The sequence below is a fragment of the Leucoraja erinacea genome, chromosome 5 (assembly GCF_028641065.1).
Source record: "Leucoraja erinacea ecotype New England chromosome 5, Leri_hhj_1, whole genome shotgun sequence".
NCBI lineage: Eukaryota > Metazoa > Chordata > Chondrichthyes > Rajiformes > Rajidae > Leucoraja > Leucoraja erinaceus.
In genome coordinates, this window is record NC_073381.1 from 29,735,661 (window position 1) to 29,753,991 (window position 18,331).

The 18,331-nt window shown below is 41.4% G+C and overlaps 1 protein-coding gene across 1 annotated transcript; it reads left to right on the top strand.

Annotated features, from left to right (window-relative positions):
• Positions 1–2,051: 2,051 nt before the first annotated feature.
• Positions 2,052–11,012, top strand: kcnf1b (potassium voltage-gated channel, subfamily F, member 1b). Its single transcript, XM_055635311.1, has one exon. It carries the CDS (start codon positions 6,899–6,901, stop codon positions 8,342–8,344), a length of 1,446 nt encoding a protein of 481 aa, XP_055491286.1. The 5' UTR covers positions 2,052–6,898; the 3' UTR covers positions 8,345–11,012.
• Positions 11,013–18,331: the final 7,319 nt, after the last annotated feature.

Below are 18,331 nucleotides of genomic sequence, written 5' to 3' on the forward strand. Positions count from 1 at the left end.
TGGGAGAACGAGAGCTGTGCAATTCTCCATTATCCACTCTCACGGACTCTCTGTCTTCACTTTCCCTCTCCTTGCCTCTGTCTTCAGTATATTCCTCCTCCCTTTCCCATCTCTCTCTTCCTTTCTCCTCCATTCCTTGTCTCACCTGCCCAGAACATAAGAAATGTAAACAGAAGTTGGTAATTTGTCCCTTTTTTGCTTACTCAATCATTCACTAATATAATGGCTGATCTCTTACCTCAATGTTACTTCCTACATTAAACCTTGATATCCTCTTTTGACTTAATTTCTAAAAAATCTACCAATAGACTCACTACTTGAGCAATTGCAACTCTCTAGGTCCGAGAATTCTGTTTTTTCGGTGTGGAGGCGCCTTGTGGCAGCGGCTTGACTGCAGTCCGTCCGTCTATTCTTTCTTTTCGTCCCGTTAGTTGTATTTGGTTTTATTTTTTAGATGTGTATATGTGCGAGGGGGGGGGGGGGGGGGGGGGGGGCCGGCGGGGGGAAACTTTTAAAACTTTTAAAACTTTTTAATCTCTTCCCTGTACGGGGACCCAACCTTTTCCCTGTCGGGTCTCCGTTGTCGTTGGGCCTAACATCATAGAGCCGGCGGCCTCCAACCGGAATCGACCTGAGGGCTCCAGTCGTGGAGCCTGCGGACTCACCATCGGGGAGCTGGCCAACTTCGGAGCGTGGAGAGCTGTGGTGGCGCGCGACTGTGACCCAACTTTGGAGCTTTGGAGGCTCTGGCTGCAGGCCCGGTGGACGGTAACATCGGGAGCTCGCAGGTCCCTGGTGGGAGACTGCTTTTCGGAGCTCCCGCAAAGGTAACTTCTCCCGCCCGAATCGCGGGGTCCGAAACGACCCCGGAGCAGGGCTTTACATCGCCCCGCGCGGCTTTAACAGCGGCAGGACATACCATCGCCCTCCGGGAGCCCTAACATCAAGCCCCGGAGCAGGGCCTTACATCGCCTGGCGCGGCCTTAGGGGCTGCGGGACTTACCATCGCCCGCCAGGGGCTTTAACATCGGGTGCCCCAGTCGCCTCGGGAGAAGAATAAAGAACAGGGAAGAGACAAGACTTTTGCCTTCCATCACAGTGAGGAGGTGTTTGGAGACTCACTGCGATGAATGTTTATGTAAATTGTGTGTCTTGGTTTTTTTTGATGTTATGACTGCAGAATCAAAATTTCATACGAACCATGTCTGTATGACAATAAATGCTATTCTAGTCTATTCTATCTACTCTATTCTATTTCTGGACTGTCCGTAGTAAAAATGTACACAGAAAATTAGAAGAAATATTAGCAACCAAAACATAATTAGCAAGCTTCCAAACTCAAAATTAAGAGTGCCACAACCAAAATTTGAACCTCTGCTTGTCTAATACTATTCCAATGTCCAATATGCTTGTTCAGTCTCGCCATATCGAACAAATAGCCACTGGGCAATCAGACAATAAGGAGGGGAACAAGTTAGCTAGATATTAAATCTTCTTAATTTCAAACAATTTAATCAATAACTCAACTGTGACAGAAATCTTAGTGCTCGGATCCACATGGGCATCAGGGTGATTGAACAGCTTTGTATAGAGAAAGACTATCTGAACGTCACTAAACTGCCTTCACTTCTATCGCCTACATATCCGGTAGGCGGCACGACTCTCGTCAGCAGTGGCCTCTGCAGCCCGTCCGCGTTTTTATTATTTTTTGTCTATGTTTCTATGTAGTTTTTGTTATTTTTTGTTGGGGTGTGTGTGTGGGGGGGTGGGGGTGGGGTGGGAGGGAGGGGGTAACTTTTAAATCTCTCCCTGCACGGGAGACCCGACCTTTTCTGTCGGGTCTCCGTTGTTGTTGGGGCTGCAACGAGGTGCAGCCTCCAGCAGGAGAAGACCGGGGACTCTGGTGCTGACGACTCACCTCACCGTCGCAGAGCTGGCCGAGTCCGGAGCGGGTGGAGCGGTGGTGGAGCGCTGCTGCTGCTGCGGCCCCGACCTCCGGAGATTCGGAGGCTGCAACTGCGGGTCTGGCGGACGGCGGCACCGGGAGCCCGCGGGTCCCTGGAGGGAGACCGCTTTTCAGGGCTCCCGCAACGGCGACTTCTCCCGCCCGAGTTGCGGGGTTGAAGAGCTCCTGGAGCGCGGCCTGACATCACCGCCCCGCGCGGCTTGGAATGGCCGCGGGACTCTGCGAGCGCCTGCCGGGGGCTCCAACATCAAGAACCCGGTGTGCGACCTTGCACCACCCGGCGTGGCTTTAATGGCCGCGGGACAATCGCCATCGCCAGCCGGGGGCTTTGACTTTGACTCTGACATGGGGGGGGGGGGGGGAGAGTGCAGTGGAGAGATAAGTTTTTTTGGCCTTCCATCACAGCGATGTGATGGATGTTTATGTAAATTATGTTGTGTCTTGGGTCTATTTGTTTGTAATTTATGGCTGCAGAAACGGCATTTCGTTTGGACCTCAAGGGGTCCAAATGACAATTAAATTGAATCTTGAATCTTCTAAGTCAGCCAACATAGGAAAATGGGAACACTCAATGGGAGTAAGAAGAGGAGATATAGCCAAAGACAGACCACATAATTACTTTCTGGTTTGCTTCCTGATTAAGAACCGTACCTGCACGATGAAAGATCTTGCCATTGCCAATTTTTGAGTATTGAACTTGCTCATGATAGGAAAGAAATATGACTTTAGTATATGGCAAGAGAAAAAGACCATCTCCCTATCTCTCTCTCTTTCACTCTCCTTTAAGATGATTCTTTAAACTTACTCCTGACCAACTCTATTGATCTGATCTCTGTTGGTTAGTACTCTCCATCTATGACTAGGTTGTATTTTGTCTTTTTTTTGTTGTTTGACAGTTAAGTGCTTTGGGACATTTAATTATATTCAAGATACTAGACAAATTCAATTTGGTATTATTGAAAATTCCCGCACATAGATTAAACAATAATTATGGACTGTAACTATGTTGTAACCAGATTTCCACATATGACAATCCATGAACTTTAATTGGATTGACACCATGGTGGCATAAACATTGTGTATTATTCTGTATTTTATAAAAAGGTAGAACAAGGCAGATTAGTATATCAAGCCTATGCTATAACCTAGCCTATGCCTATGTAATCTCACCAATCACATTCCTCCATTTATTTTACAGTCACCTCTGATTCTCCAACCAACTGCCTACACTAAGGACAATTTACAATAGCCAATCAACCTACCAATAACAAATCTCTCGGTGCACAAGAGCGAAATCCACACAGCCACAGCGAGTACGTGCAATCTCCACAAAACAGGACCAAGGTCATGGTTGAACCTAAATTGTTGGAGCTGTCAGATCAATTGCCGTTCCACTGACATGAACATGGGCGACAGTAGTTTTGTAATCACAGTTCCAGTTATATGATTCACTTATATCGTTATTTTTTTAGCTTACATTAAACTTTTAGTTCCATTAGAAAGTCAGGATTACACATCAGAAACAAGAAGAAAAATAATGGAGCCGCTTCAGTTCTAATTCATTTCTGGCCAAGTATTCCAGCAGTGCTGTTAAAGGAGTCATTTACAACAATATGAAGTTGTTTTCTCCGGTAATATTTCACATACAGTATTTACTGTCAATCTGGGTTGGAAGTGGAACGGTTCTGATTACAACTCTTGCTTGAAGCAATACTATGGTATTATTTTGTAATCATAGTCCAAATTAAAGGATGTAATTATATCTATTTGTTTAGGTTATATTAACCTTTCATTTCTATTGGAAAGTCAGGATTACACATTAGAAACAAGAAAAAAAATAATCTCTCTATTCCTCATTCAAAGTTTAGTCACCCAACCTAAGATGTGTAAGCAATTCAATAAATTGTTTCCGACTCATTGGGGAATATCTTTTGCATAGATACGTCCAGTATCATGAGATTATGGCACAGAAACCTCATGCCTATCACGTTCATGCTAACATTGTTTTGCCCTACACTAATCTCTATTGCTGGTATTAATACTATATCCTTCTAGGTCTACCTTATTTAACCATCTGTCTAAACGGTACTTAAACACTGTAATTTCACCAATTTTCCTAGTTGGGATTACCAGATATCAACCACTCTCTGTTTAAGAAACTTACTCCTCTGTTCCCTTTTAAAACTCTTTCCACAAAGATCAGAGCACCAAACCCAGATCTTTGGCACTGTAAGGCAGCAACTCTACCACTGCAGCATTTATTTCATTTCTTAAATAATAAAGATAAATAAATAAAGGACTCTTCCTTTAAGTTAAGTATTGACCTAACATTGTAGTGAACTGATATCTGATGAAAAAAAGTTGTATTTAATGTTCAAAAGTGAGAAATTTATTGTAATGTCACAATATTCATTCAGCAATATTTAATCGTTGACATGTAATTTAGATAACAGGAATGTTATTATCAAATACAATGTGCAGAAAAGTAAGCTGAATAGCCAAGTCTGTTCAGAACTTTGAAATATTTTTCAAAGTGCTCTCCCATGCATTTGAAATCGGTTTGAGATCCGTATCTGCAGAGTTTATTTGAACGAGCAGTTTTAACACTCACAGCTCATGGTTCAGGTCAGCAAGAAATTCGGTGCATGTGCATAAATCTGCTCTTTTGGTTCCCCTTTGTTGCTTCCTGGAGGGAGAAGTTAGCAGTGGTTGAGCTCTTTATTTGTTTTAATAATATAAAGTACTTGGCTAATGCAAATCCTAAAAAGTGAAAGTGTTTGAAGAAGGATCCCGAACCGAGCTGCCTGACCCATGGAGTTACCCTAGCATTTTGCGTCCTTTTTTGTAAATCAGCATCTGTAGTTCCTTGTTTCCATCTAAGAAATTGTGTTAGGTTGGCTACTACAGCAGAACATACAATGAAGGTAAAATCATTAATGAAGCAATTAGTTCATCTGAAATCACTGCCCTGAAAAACAGCAGCAACAATTGCCCGAGGGTTCCAATATCTCTGACAATCAAGGCGATTAATCTGTGCAGTAGGAGACGTGGAGAAACTAAGCGAAGCATGAGAAATCAGACAGGAGAATGGAAGTCCAAATAAATTATGAAAACATTAAAAGCAATAATGGGGATAGATGACATGCTATGGTGAGTGTATTGAGCAGACTGTAAAATTGAAAGACATAGGGGATAGGATAAAGAAGAAAATGTTGGAGAAATAATTTCAGGAATGGTTACCATAATTTTCTTTTCCTTCCTACAAACATTATTCATTTGCCACCCAAAGACTTTACATATTTTAAAATTAGGATATTCACAATTGACAATTATAACATTATTAAACTGATGCCAGGAGGCCAATTTGTTTCTAAAGATGAAGACTGCAACACAACTGCACCCTTTCTGTTTATTGCTTTGGTAGAAAATGTATATGTGATTGTCGATTAGAAAATATTGATGTACAGAGCGAACTGGGTGTTGTACACAAGTTAGTGAAAACAAACACACAGATGAGTGTTAAGAAATATGAAGTAGTTAGGAAGCAAATGATAGTTAACATAAATGTTTCTTAAAAATTGCAGAATAAAAAGTAAACTACTGGAGAAACTCAGAAGGTCAGGCTGTATTTGTCGTGGAACCGATTAGCATAGTCTTCATTTCGAGAGCTTTTGAGTAGAGGTGCAAGGATATTTTACTACAACCGTAGGGGGGACTTTGATGAAACATTACCTCGAGTCTCGTTTGCAGTTTGTAAATGGCAAAATAAGTCTGAAGGGCCAAATGGCCTTCTCGTGCTCTTATTCTTTGTTTCTGCGTCTACTGTGGCTATTTTACTTCTTTAGATTGCTTCTGCTGTTCGTGTCTCTTCGTCGATGCTAATTTAAATCTGACCGACACGGTCAATTATCATGCGATTTTCCGCTACTTTGAGGAAGCCAACAACAGGTTCCGGTCTCGATACCAATAGGAAAATGCTTTACAGTTGCACATGGTCATGCACCAAATTCACAAAAGCAAGATTTTGCGTTACAAACGAAAGATTGACATAAACAGAACTAAAGGCGATTAACTAGCTTGTATATTACACTCGGCAAACGAATTAAAATAATCAATAAATGTTATTGCATTGGTTCAGCAAAGCGTAAGTGCGTTTTCCGTGGTTTGCAGCTATGCATGTTATCGCCGTGTTATAACGTTTAGTAAATCGCTATGGTTCCCATGTGTTTGTTTTGTGAAACATCTAAAAGCGTGATAGAGCTTTCTATATTTTCCTTGACTATTTTCAGACGCGATGTAGCTGTTTCACCAACAGGGTGCGAGGCTGGCTGCGAGCTGCCTGCAACGTATTGGATGTGAGGAGTTTAAGCACGCGTCCAAGAGGCAGATTATGTTACCTTTTGTGATCCGAACTGTTGACATTCTCTGGGGCTATGGGTTGCAGTGATAAAATGTGCCTTACTCACTGTGTAACAGTGCACAAACCCAGCAGACAAATTATCATCCCGTCTGCTTATCAAACTGCCTGCAGGAGAAACAGTCTTTGTCAAACTCCACGTTTGTGTGGTACAGTTTTGTTCTGGTTTCATGAGATTAGCGACCTGTCAGAAAGCTTCGCGTTTGGTTAATTTAAATATATTCCATTAATCGACTGTCAGACGCTGACGTGCGACTGTATTTGGATGGTTCTCCAGGGGGAGGTTTAGAAGTAGGCGATTCCAACTTTCAGCGCGACACATTAGCGCTGTTCTCGCTGTATCCTACGAAGAAGCATTTCCCTCCAACTGCAATTCCGAGGGTTATTGCAATGATTTGTTTAACATGTTCTGCTATTTTACGATATAGCGAGGTAGTCGATGCAAGTCGTTGAATCCGGACATTAACAAAAAGAGCGAGGAGTGTTGAACTTGTGTGGAATAAGGTATTGAAACCATGGGGACGGAGCCCAGAAGCCCAGATTCGAGTGAAACAGATTCTTCGGATGATCAGGAGCTGGTTGTGAACATCGGCGGGGTCCGCCACGTACTGTATGGGTATGCGGTGAACCGTTACCCGGAGAGTCGGCTGGCAGAACTGATGGACTGCACTGACAACGAAGCCATTTCCTCTCTCTGCGACGACTACGACAAAAGCAAGAGAGAGTTCTACTTCGACCGAGACCCAGACTCCTTCAAGTGTGTGATGGAACTGTACTATTTCGGAGAAATCCACATTAAGAAAGGGATTTGCCCCATTTGTTTCAAAAATGAACTAGACTTCTGGAAGATCGACGTGGACTTTCTGGATGAGTGTTGCAAATGTCACCTGGGCGAGAAGAACGACGAGCTGGAGGAAATTGCCCAACAAGTGAAGCTGATCCTGGCCGACAGGGGGGAATCGGCTGATACCTGTTGGGGCAAAACTGAAAAATTCCTCTGGAAACTGATGGAAAAGCCGGATTCGTCTTGTCCGGCCAGAGTGATTGCCGTCTTATCCTTCCTGTTTATCCTGATCTCCTCCGTGGTGATGTGCATGAGCACCATACCCGAGCTCCAGGTGATGGACGAGGATGGGGACTTGGTGGAGCACCCAGCCATGGACTCAATCGAGACGGCGTGCATCGGTTGGTTCACGGCCGAGTACATCCTCCGGCTGCTCTCGGCGCCCCACAAGCTGAAGTTTGCGCTCGCTTTCATGAACATAATCGACGTGCTGGCCATTCTGCCTTTCTACGTCAGCCTGATCCTCACCACGATCGGGGCAACCCTGATGGAGTTGACGAATGTGCAGCAAGCCATCCAGGCTCTCCGAATCATGCGGATAGCACGAATCTTTAAACTGGCGAGGCACTCCAGCGGTCTCCAGACCCTCACCTACGCGCTGAAAAGGAGCTTTAAGGAACTGGGCTTGTTGCTCATGTACTTGGCAATTGGCATTTTCGTGTTTGCGGCTTTAGGTTACACGATGGAACAAAGCCACCCCGAAACGCTCTTTAAAAGTATACCGCAGTCCTTCTGGTGGGCTATCATCACCATGACCACCGTTGGATATGGGGATATCTACCCAAAGACAACTCTGGGGAAGATCAATGCGGCCATCAGCTTTCTCTGTGGCATCATAGCCATCGCCTTGCCTATCCACCCTATTATTAATAACTTTGTCAGATATTATAACAAACAGAAAGTATTGGAAACAGCTGCAAAACACGAACTTGAATTAATGGAATTGAATGCCAAAGCCAGAGAGGCCGAAGATTCCAGACGTCAACATATAGATATTGTGATCACCAAAACAAGTAACCTCTCGCTCAATAAGAGTATTAACACTTACAGCGACGCTTTTACTCCACTTTTAGCAGAGGAAAAATTGCATCGAAATAGGCTTCAGAGCTGCAAATGAACTGATAGTTCACTATCGGTACAGACTGGGAAATGTGCAATTTTATTAGGTGTACGGAATGCCAAACGTATCGTCTTATCTCTCGTCAAACACTGAAAAAGCAGACGTTTATGACTGCATGCATGATACAAAAATATAAGATACTGTCATTGTTATTTTTAGTTACAATAAACCACACTTACCATAATGTTCATTTGGCATAGATAATGACATTTCTTTTTTTACATTTTAGAAAAGAGTTGGTCAGTACAAAAGAGAGTTGGGTATATTTTATGGGGTATTTGTAACTTGAATTGTTACATGGAGCCAGGTAAAATAATATTCCCCAGTTGAAGCCTAAGGACAAAACTATTAGAAGTGGTTTAACACTGTGACTTACATTTACAGGTTTTCATAATAAATGATACTGTGCCACAACCTCTTGTATACATGCCACATGTATTATTTCTCATAATTGCGACATGTGAATTGTGGCATTAGTTGATCCTAAACATTTTCATGAGTAATTTGTAATTTCATAATAACATGTCCTTAATACTTTACCAAACAGGACACAAGCTGCTACAAGAATGAAAAAAGAATCAAAATAATGGAAACTAAATTAGACCTGAAAAAACCCCAGAACATATGAATGAATGAATAAGTTTATTGGCCAAGTATTCACATACAAGGAATTTGCCTTGTATACAATGTTAATCAAGATTTGAGAAGATAAAGTTGTTATTGATATGTTCTGTCTGTGGCAATGGATCAAAAGTCAAGTGTTTTATTGTCATATATCACTGACATTCTTACTTGCTGCTCAGAAGAAAACCCCAAACAATAACAGTGCAATAATAATAATAATAATAATAATAATAATAATAATAATAATAATAATAATAATAATAATAATAGTCTATTGTAGTTCATAGCTTATGAGGTTACCTCATTTTAGAAGAAGGCCAACATAGGCATACACATTTTGGTTTAGACATTTGTAATATTATTTAAATACTCAGAATTACAAAACAAATGCAAAATAATCAATTTTTATTTGAGTCCATTTTAATACTAGTCAGTAAATAACTATCAAATGGGATCTCAATTTAGCTAGGATAGGAAGCACAATACCGAGTGGCAACAAGAGAACACTCATTTCAGTATTACTATATTAATCATACCATAAAAATGTGTGTCCATCAATCTCAGTGGTACAGTTATAGTTTTTATATGAATGCAATGTTACCATTTTTAGTAATTTTAAGAGCAGTTTAAAATTTATTACTCATTTGTAACGGAAATAATGTCCCAAAGCCCGACATTATTATTTTCCGAAGGTACACAAAAATTGCTGGAGAAACTCAGCGGGTGCAGCAGCATCTATGGAGCGAAGAAAATAGGCAACGTTTCGGGCCAAAACCCTTCTTTCTATTTCCGAACTGCTATTTCCCATGTTAACTATCTTTGATTAATTACATCTGCTGCACAGTGATTATATTATTTGTATTTGAACTACTTTTGTCACAGTACAGTTATTATTAACTATATCTGTTTTAATACTTCTTGTTTGATTTTGTTAATTGTACAATTTTTGTATTTTCAATTATTGAAAAGTATCAAAAATATAATAGCTTCAAAATCATGCTTTATATTTATAATGCTGGTATTAAGTGGAGAATATAACAGATGTATCCAACATGCTGGTTTCATTTATCTATATTGCAATAAATCTTTAAGCTATGCATATCACACATAAAATAAATGTCTTATGTGATCTGTAACACTGCACTGCCATCACAGGGATAGGAATGTGTAATTAAAATATGGAACATTTACTTAGACAGTGTCCTATTTAAATATAAACATAAGAATATATAATGATAACATGTGAAAATGGACAGAAAGTTTAATTATAAAGGAGGACACATTTGTGTGCCCTTGTCAAGTTATATGCTATCCTTCAATCCAGTTTTACCCGTATCCCATAATTTGTTGTAACTGTGCCATGAGAAACCATGAGAAATCAACTGGTTGATGTTACCAAAAAAAATGAAATTAATAAGAAAAGCAAGCAAATTTTAACAAACAATGTACCATTGCATTATTGGCCAAATTTAACCTTCCAGTTCATTGCAGTAATGTGCAATTTAATAAATAGTGGCATATATATATTTGTTGTAAAGCATTACTCATTATTCAAGGTGTGTGATTTTACCCCAATTTGGTAGTAATTTTGCCATCGATAAATGTTACAATGCTAACATATTTTGGCAATGGAATGAATATCAGAGGCATAATAGAATGTGCTAATGCAACTAAATACCATGTTTCATGTTACTGACTAGAAATTATTTTGGGGGCAATATTGAAACAGCTTATGGCAAAGTTTATATTTCCTTTAATTAAATTGCATACATCAATGCAAAATAGAACTAAGCGTGATGCATGCCTGATAAAAGTTTGTATTATTGTGTCCTATTTTTGGTGATTCAGATAATCAAGTTGGATTTGGGGTCTGTTTTCATATGTATATATCATGGGCTCATCTTGTTCACTGGAGTATTACTTCAGACATCTACATAAGAAAACCATTTTCACTGCAGTTATCATAAGACAAACAATAAATGCTATTCCTACTGTGCTTATTTTTAGATTTTGATCTTCAAACTCTTTTCCTGAAATGATCCATGTTTGTGCTAGGCACTGAAGGCAATGAGGAGTTTCATTATTGATTGCCTTCATTGAGTGGTGGCACCCATGACTTGAGGACAGCACAGTGACACAGCTGGTAGCGCTACTGCCTCACTGTGCCAGAGACCCTGGTCTGATCCTGGCAATGGGTGTTGTCTGTGTGGAGTTTGCATGCTCTCCCAGTGACCGGGTAGGTTTCTACCAGGTGCTCCTGTTTTCTCCCACATCCCAAAGACATGCGGGTTTGTAGGTTAATTGGCCTCTTAATATTGTCCCTGGAATGTTGGGAGTGGATGAGAAAGCGGGATAACAGAGAACTAATGTGAAAGGGTGATCAATGGTCAGTTTGGACTCGGTGGGCCAAAGGGCCTGTTTCCATGCTGTATCTTTCATTACTGAAACATGGGAAACAATCCCATATTTTCTAGGGTCTCCATTGGTCCTATGGTCAGAGGCAGTGTTGTTGACTGGAGATAGATAAGCAGATAACTTTGTTTTGTGAATGTGGAGTGTGAGGTTCATTAGCTCTTGATTTAGTGAAGGAGTTGATGATGACTTGCCTGTGGTAGGCCGTCTATGGTATTGCAACAGGAAAGAAGGCACAGCCCTGCTCAATAGCAGTCAGTATTGAAATTGAGTTTGCTGAATGTGCATATTACTAAACAGTTGTAAGATGGAGACATGTTCCTGCGGGAAGCCAAATTTGAGAGTGATACGTCATTGCCCCTCTTCTTATATGGAATCAGAGGCTTTATCAAGTCTAAAAATTGCCACATACAACGAGATATAGTGAAGGTCATGTTCAAAGAAATATTGTGCAGGCAATTTCCACCCCATATGGAGCTTGGTATTTGGAACCACAGGGCCTTCATGGACTGTTCTAACAGAGAAAGACCTGAACCATCTTGGGAATCATCTTGGGAATCAAAAGCTTTGACAGCAACATCTCCACCCTGAAGGAGGTACGCAGGGCAGAAGTTGTCCATCTTAATGAGGACAATGCAGTGGTATACATCCTCTAGAAGGGCAAACCAGAAGAGGTGAGCTTTCCCACCACGAATGAGTTAATCTGGTGACCCAATGACCCTTTCTGTGGGATAAACAACCATTTTGTAGCCAAGGATTTAGAAAAAAGTAGCTATAGTTGAGTACTTAGTTTCAAAACTCATTGAATCCTAGGAAGGTAACAGCCAATTGGAAAACCATGACTGTGATTCTATTGTTCAAGAGGAATACAAAAAATCAGTAACATTCGGCCTGTTAGTTTAACATCTGTTAATGGCAAGATTGCTGGAGTCTACAATCAAGGAAAAAATAGCCAGCCATTGAGATACTGTAAGCTTAATGTAACCAAGCAATTCAATAGAATTTTTTGCAAGATTAATCATGTTTTACAAATTTGCTAAATTTCTTTGAGGATGTAACAAGCAGAATTGATAGAGTGAAGCATGTAGGTATAGTGTATTTGGATTGTCTGCAGATAGTTAACAAGATGTTAGACAAAAGGCTGATGCATAAAATAAGAAATGGGGAGAAGCATGTTAACATTGACTGATGATTTGTTATTCTGTAGAAGACTGCTCATAAGGAATGGATCTTTTTCAGGCAGAAAGGATTACCTAGTGGAGTACCATATGACCAGTCAGTGACTTTCAATGAGTTACTATTTATATTAATAAAAAGCAGAAGGTAAGGCATCCTAATTTTACTGATGACATGAACATAGATGGGGGGGACGTAAGGATATTAAATCTATGCATATGGATATAGATAGGTTGAATGTCGAAAACAGGCAAACTTAGGCAAATGGTGTTTAATGTGGGAAAAAATGCAGTCTGCATTTCGTTGAAGATAATCCAATTGCAGATTATGATTTAAATGGAGAAATATTTTAGCTGAAGGAAATGCAGAGAGACCCAGTTGTTCCTGTGCCCTGTGCTGGCTTTGAGTTCTTGATCTTCAAAGGCACTTTCTTTGGACTGCCAACAGTTGTGTTAGTTCATTTAAGATATTGGTGAATTATGTGGTCAATTTTTGCCTTCATTGAGTGCTGCGTCTAAGAACTGAAGCCTTGAAGCTATAGATGTGGCCAAAGAAGAATTATATGCCCTTGAAAAAAATCCTGGCCCTCATCCTAGAGAGAGAAAACAATTCCATTGGACAGCTCAATGCCAGAGTCAGAAGAGACAGAATCCTATGACAGGGTACAATTGGCAAGGAGGGAATAGGGTAGGCTAACTCCAACAGAGCTCTCCTGACAAAATGTGTAGGAAGGGAATGCAGATGCTGGTATATGAAGATAAACACAAAAAGCTGGAGTAGCTCAGCGGGACAGGCAGCATCTCTGGAGAGAAGGAATGGGTGACGTTACGGGTCTGAAGAAGGGTCTCGTCCCGAAACGTCACCCATTCCTTCTCTCCAGAGATGTTGCCTGGCCCACTGAGTTACTCCAGTTTTTTGTGTCTATCTCCTGACAAAATGCTTGGATAAGTCTTGTCACAACCAACATCCTGTTTACTCAGAGAGACCACCACAAGACCTCATGACAACATGCCCAATTTATGCACTGGCATCGGTTAGACTATGAGCGAGAGATTGGGTGGATAACTGTTTTGCCTAAACAGTCATTGATGACTGTTGGATCAATCACCACTTAATCAGCTCCATCAGCCTGGACCACAAAATAATACAGGAATGGAAAATATTGCAAAACAACTCATCGGTAACGCCAGAAACTCCCAGACAATACTTGATCAACAAACTGTCAACAGAAACATTAAAGGGCCTGTCCCACTTGGGCGTCATTTGCACGTCATTTACGCAACATCATTTACGCGTCACGATGCACGACGCGCGCATGGAGTGCATTACGCGAGCGTGGCGTGCAGTGACGCGCAGCGCCCCTGGATTTTGGGATTATCAAAATCCTCGCTCACCACCTGCGTGCCGCGCAAATGACGCCCAAGTGGGACAGGCCCTTGACATATTTTTCTGCTGGGGATAACCTTCCCTCTGGAAATTAGTTCAAGATCTCACTGATTCAAAAGCAGTTGCCATTAGTTTGCACAATTAATCAATCCCAATGGTAAAATGATTAGCAGGTAGCAGTTTGACAAACTTGTTTCTATTGCGAAGAACTGCAGATAGTGGTTTACAAACTCCCACTTCCCATTCCATCCTTTCTGTCCTGAGCCTCCTCTGTTGCTAGAAAGAGGCCAGATGCAAACAGGAGAAACAACACCTCATATTTCACTTGGGTAGCTTACAACCCAATGGTATAACATTGAATTCTCCAATTTTAGGTAAACCTCCCCACTTTCCCCTATATCGTGGCGTGCACCCATTTCTTTATTGCTGCTATTACATCTTTCGTCTTTGGAGACATAATCTTAACTCCATTAAATCTATTTTTTTTTAATGTAGTTGAATGGAATTAAAATTACCTCTTGGGACTACCTTGCAAAACAAAGAAATTAAGATGTCATGCATGGATGGAATAATTTAAAAGATTTTGCTGGTAAAATGGAAATTTAATAGTTTCTATAAAATAGTCAAATGAAATGTTTTTACATAGCACTGATGAAACGTGGAATATGTAACAGAAAAAGCAGTGAGAACAGAAACCAAAAAAATGAAAAGGTGTTGAATGGAGAAAATTAAATGTATTTTTCAAGCTTTGGCATAAATATCCAAAAGCAGCTGCAAAATTCTATTATACAGGGAGAATCAGGAAGTGGCAGTTGAGTTAAATCTTAACATCAATTTTTAACAGATAAGGTTGCTTCTACTAATTTGGCACAGAAGTAGCCAGAAGCAGCTAATCTGGCATCTGAGTAATGATCTCAAAATACATTTGTTTAAGGATCTTGTTATTATTGTGCATCTGATACAAAAAACATCCGATGGTCTGCCAATGCACCACTTTTATTTTCAATTCTACAGTGTCATAATTTTCTGGTACCATAGACGTTTGTTTATGTTACTTTTTCCCTTCTTATGGTACTCATTTAATTTTGGAACACCATTCCTTGGAAATATGTAGATTTTCAATACTTTCCCATCCTACATATGTGCCCAGACTTTTGGCAAGACAATCACCACATCATTGTCATAACCAAACTTGTTTCTGACCCCACCTGTACACACCGTTCTGATTAGCAGAAATACAGGGGATTTTGTTTACCCTTCCAATGCCAGATGCCCAAAGTTCAATTTAATGTTTCATAATTATTATCCTTTTTAACATGAACAGTTCGACATGACCCAGGAGTTTAATTTGGAATATTTCTAGATTATGTGTTAGCATCACAACAGATGTTCATATGTAGCCGCTAAAGGCACCAGAGGGAGAGGCTCTTAGTGCTTGTAATTTAGTTAAGAAAACCTGACTGGAATGATTACCTTCCAGAAGTAGATATTCTACAATGCAAATTGTAACATGTCTCAATTTGTAGGAAAAGCAGAAAGTGGAAGAACCATACTTTTATTTGTCCAAACTAGCAGATTTAATAGTAAGCTGAGGAACATTTTTCACACAGAGGGTGCTGGGCATGTGGAACAAACTGCCAGAAGAAATAGTTGAGACAGGTTCAATAACAACATTTATCAGACATTTGGACAGGTACATGGATAGGAAAGGTTTAGAGGTACATGGGGGAAAATGGGGATAAATGAGGCATCTTGGTGGTCATGGCTTAGTTGGGCAAAACAGCCTGTGCCTGTGCGGTATGACTGATTCTATAACAGTACTTCATTTGAGAGCAGTCATAAAAAATGAAATATAATGCAGTTCTATTCAAATTGGAGTAACCAATTAAATATCAATGCTATGCGTGTTATCATGCCTGCTAATAGTTGGACAGGAATCTGAAAAGAAAACATATGGTACAGGTGCACAACCTTTTATCCGGTGTTCCAGAAACCGAAAAGCTCCGAAAACCGGCCATTTTTTCCAATGTCGTCTGCGCACCAAAGCTAGCGTTTGGCGCCAAACTTGACCCAAAACGACCCACGGTCAACCCAGGTCTGTACTACTGTAGCGGCTGCCTCCTCCCTGGAGACCGGGAGACGCTTAAACATCTGTAAATCATTGCTTAAATGTTAGTCAGTTAGTTTGGAGGGCTTTTATGTGAAGGGGGGTGAAGGGGTAAACTTTAATTCTTAGTCCCCTACCTGGTCGGAGAGGCGGGGAGCGGTCAATGCCTTACCGGGTCGCTGTGCAGTAAGCTCCGCAGCGCTGTGGCCGTTGGGGCTGCGGGCGGCGCCAGTTGTAGCTCCGACCCCGGCAACTCTACCCCTGGCTGCGAGGCGCTCCAAATCCAGCGCGGCCCGCGGCCGGACGCCCCAGCTCCGCAAATGTCGGGAGTCGGCAGCGTCGCAGCGCTGGGAAACCAGCGGGGAGCGGGCAATGCCTTACCGGGTCGCCGTGCGGCAAGCTCCGGAGCGCTGTGGCCGCCGACACACAACATCGCGGAGCGTCGCTGGATTTGGAGCCGCGCGCAGGGGGGGTAGAGTTGCCGGGGTCTAGCTCCAACCGCGCCGCCCGCGGCAGGACGGAGCCCCCAGCTCCGCGAGGTTGGGAGTCGCCGACCAGGTAGGGGACTAAGAATTAAAGTTTCCCCCTTCACCCCGACTCCACCACCACCACATAAAATCCCTCCAAACTAACTGACTAACATTTATGCAATGAGTCTCCCGGTCACCCGGGAGGAGGCAGCAGCTCCAGACTTTTCAAGCCGCCCGCGCTACCTACCTAATCTACGCTAAAAATCTTCCATTCTGAAATCCGAAAATGTCCGAAATCCGACAAGTGTCTGGTCCCAAGGCTTTCGGATAAAAGGTTGTGCACCTGTAATACAATAGTTGTGTTAAAAAGGTCATTGTATTGAATTCCCTGGCTTTTAGTTTAGATTAGTCTAGATTAGTTTAGTTTAGTTTAGAGATACAATGTGAAAACAGGTCCTTCAGCCCACTGAGTTCGCACCGCCCAGTGATCCCCGCACATTAACTCTATCCTACACACACTAGGGACAATTTATACTTATACCAAGCCAATTAACCTACAAACCTGTACATCTTTGAAATGTGGGAGGAATCTGAAGTTCTCAGAGAAGCGCCAAGCAGTCAGGGGGAGAACGTACAAACTCTATACAGACAGCACCCGTAGTCAGGAGCCTGGAGTGCTGCAAGTGCTGTAAGGCAGCAACTCTACTGTTGCGACACCATTCTGCCCTTTCTGCCATAATAATTTAAATATAACACCATTTCTGCAAATGGGTAGATGAGAACATCTCACTAAGAAACTAAATATCAATAATTAAAGGTTTATAGTATACTAGATCAAGTGCAGACCCGTTTAGCTAATACTAGTAATACTCATAAAATGAAGCAGCGATATAACAATGAAATAGTAATTGCATCTAAATTAGATCCTCAACTTCTTACAGTTACTCAAAGAAGTTGATAGAAGCGCTGATTTGAAATGCAGTATGAAATGAACCTAACCATTCAACTATTAGAAACAAAAGCCAGTGAAAAATTGCACTTTGTGATTTAAATAATTCATTAATTCATCTTCATATTTTCAAATGTGATGCATTTTTTCAGACTCTGCTCTATGAAATGTGTTAACATAATATCCTGCAACTCACTGCAGCACCATCAGGTAAGTTAGATCATTAGTTTATTGGTGTTTGCTGAGGAGTTGAGACATTTGGTCTAAATTAACTGGATGAATCTCACATAATGCAAATATTTCAAAAAACAAATCTTTATTTAATCAGAACTTTGTAATTTTATTTTGATGTGATGGATAAATTATTAATTTCATCAGAAGATAGAGACCCTATAATTTTGCGATATGGTAATAAGGTTGGGAATAATTAGCAGGGGGTGATGCAGTACATTCATTTTTCAAATATTCTGGGCAATTATGAAAATATGAAGAACGTCATTTAACTCCAGTGTTTAAATTGTGGCTGGAGTGCAGGTAAGGATTGGCAGTTGTGGCGGCAGCACAGCCTGGAAGGGGCCAAAGAAGCAGTGTGGTCCGGGGCTGGCGGCAGTAAGTTCGGCCTTTAAGCAGCCGGGGTGTCGGTGTTGGCCGTCATTGGCAACCCAGCCTGGAAACGCCCAGACTCGGAGTGGGCCAGGCATGGCGTAGGTTGCCTGGCCTGGCGGTGAAGGTTGGTGGGTCCATTTGCAATCACCAAAATACGTTATAAAGAGGTCTGTAAAAAGTATGTCTTGATTTTCTCATTAGAAACAATATAGAAACATAGAAACATAGAAATTAGGTGCAGGAGTAGGCCATTC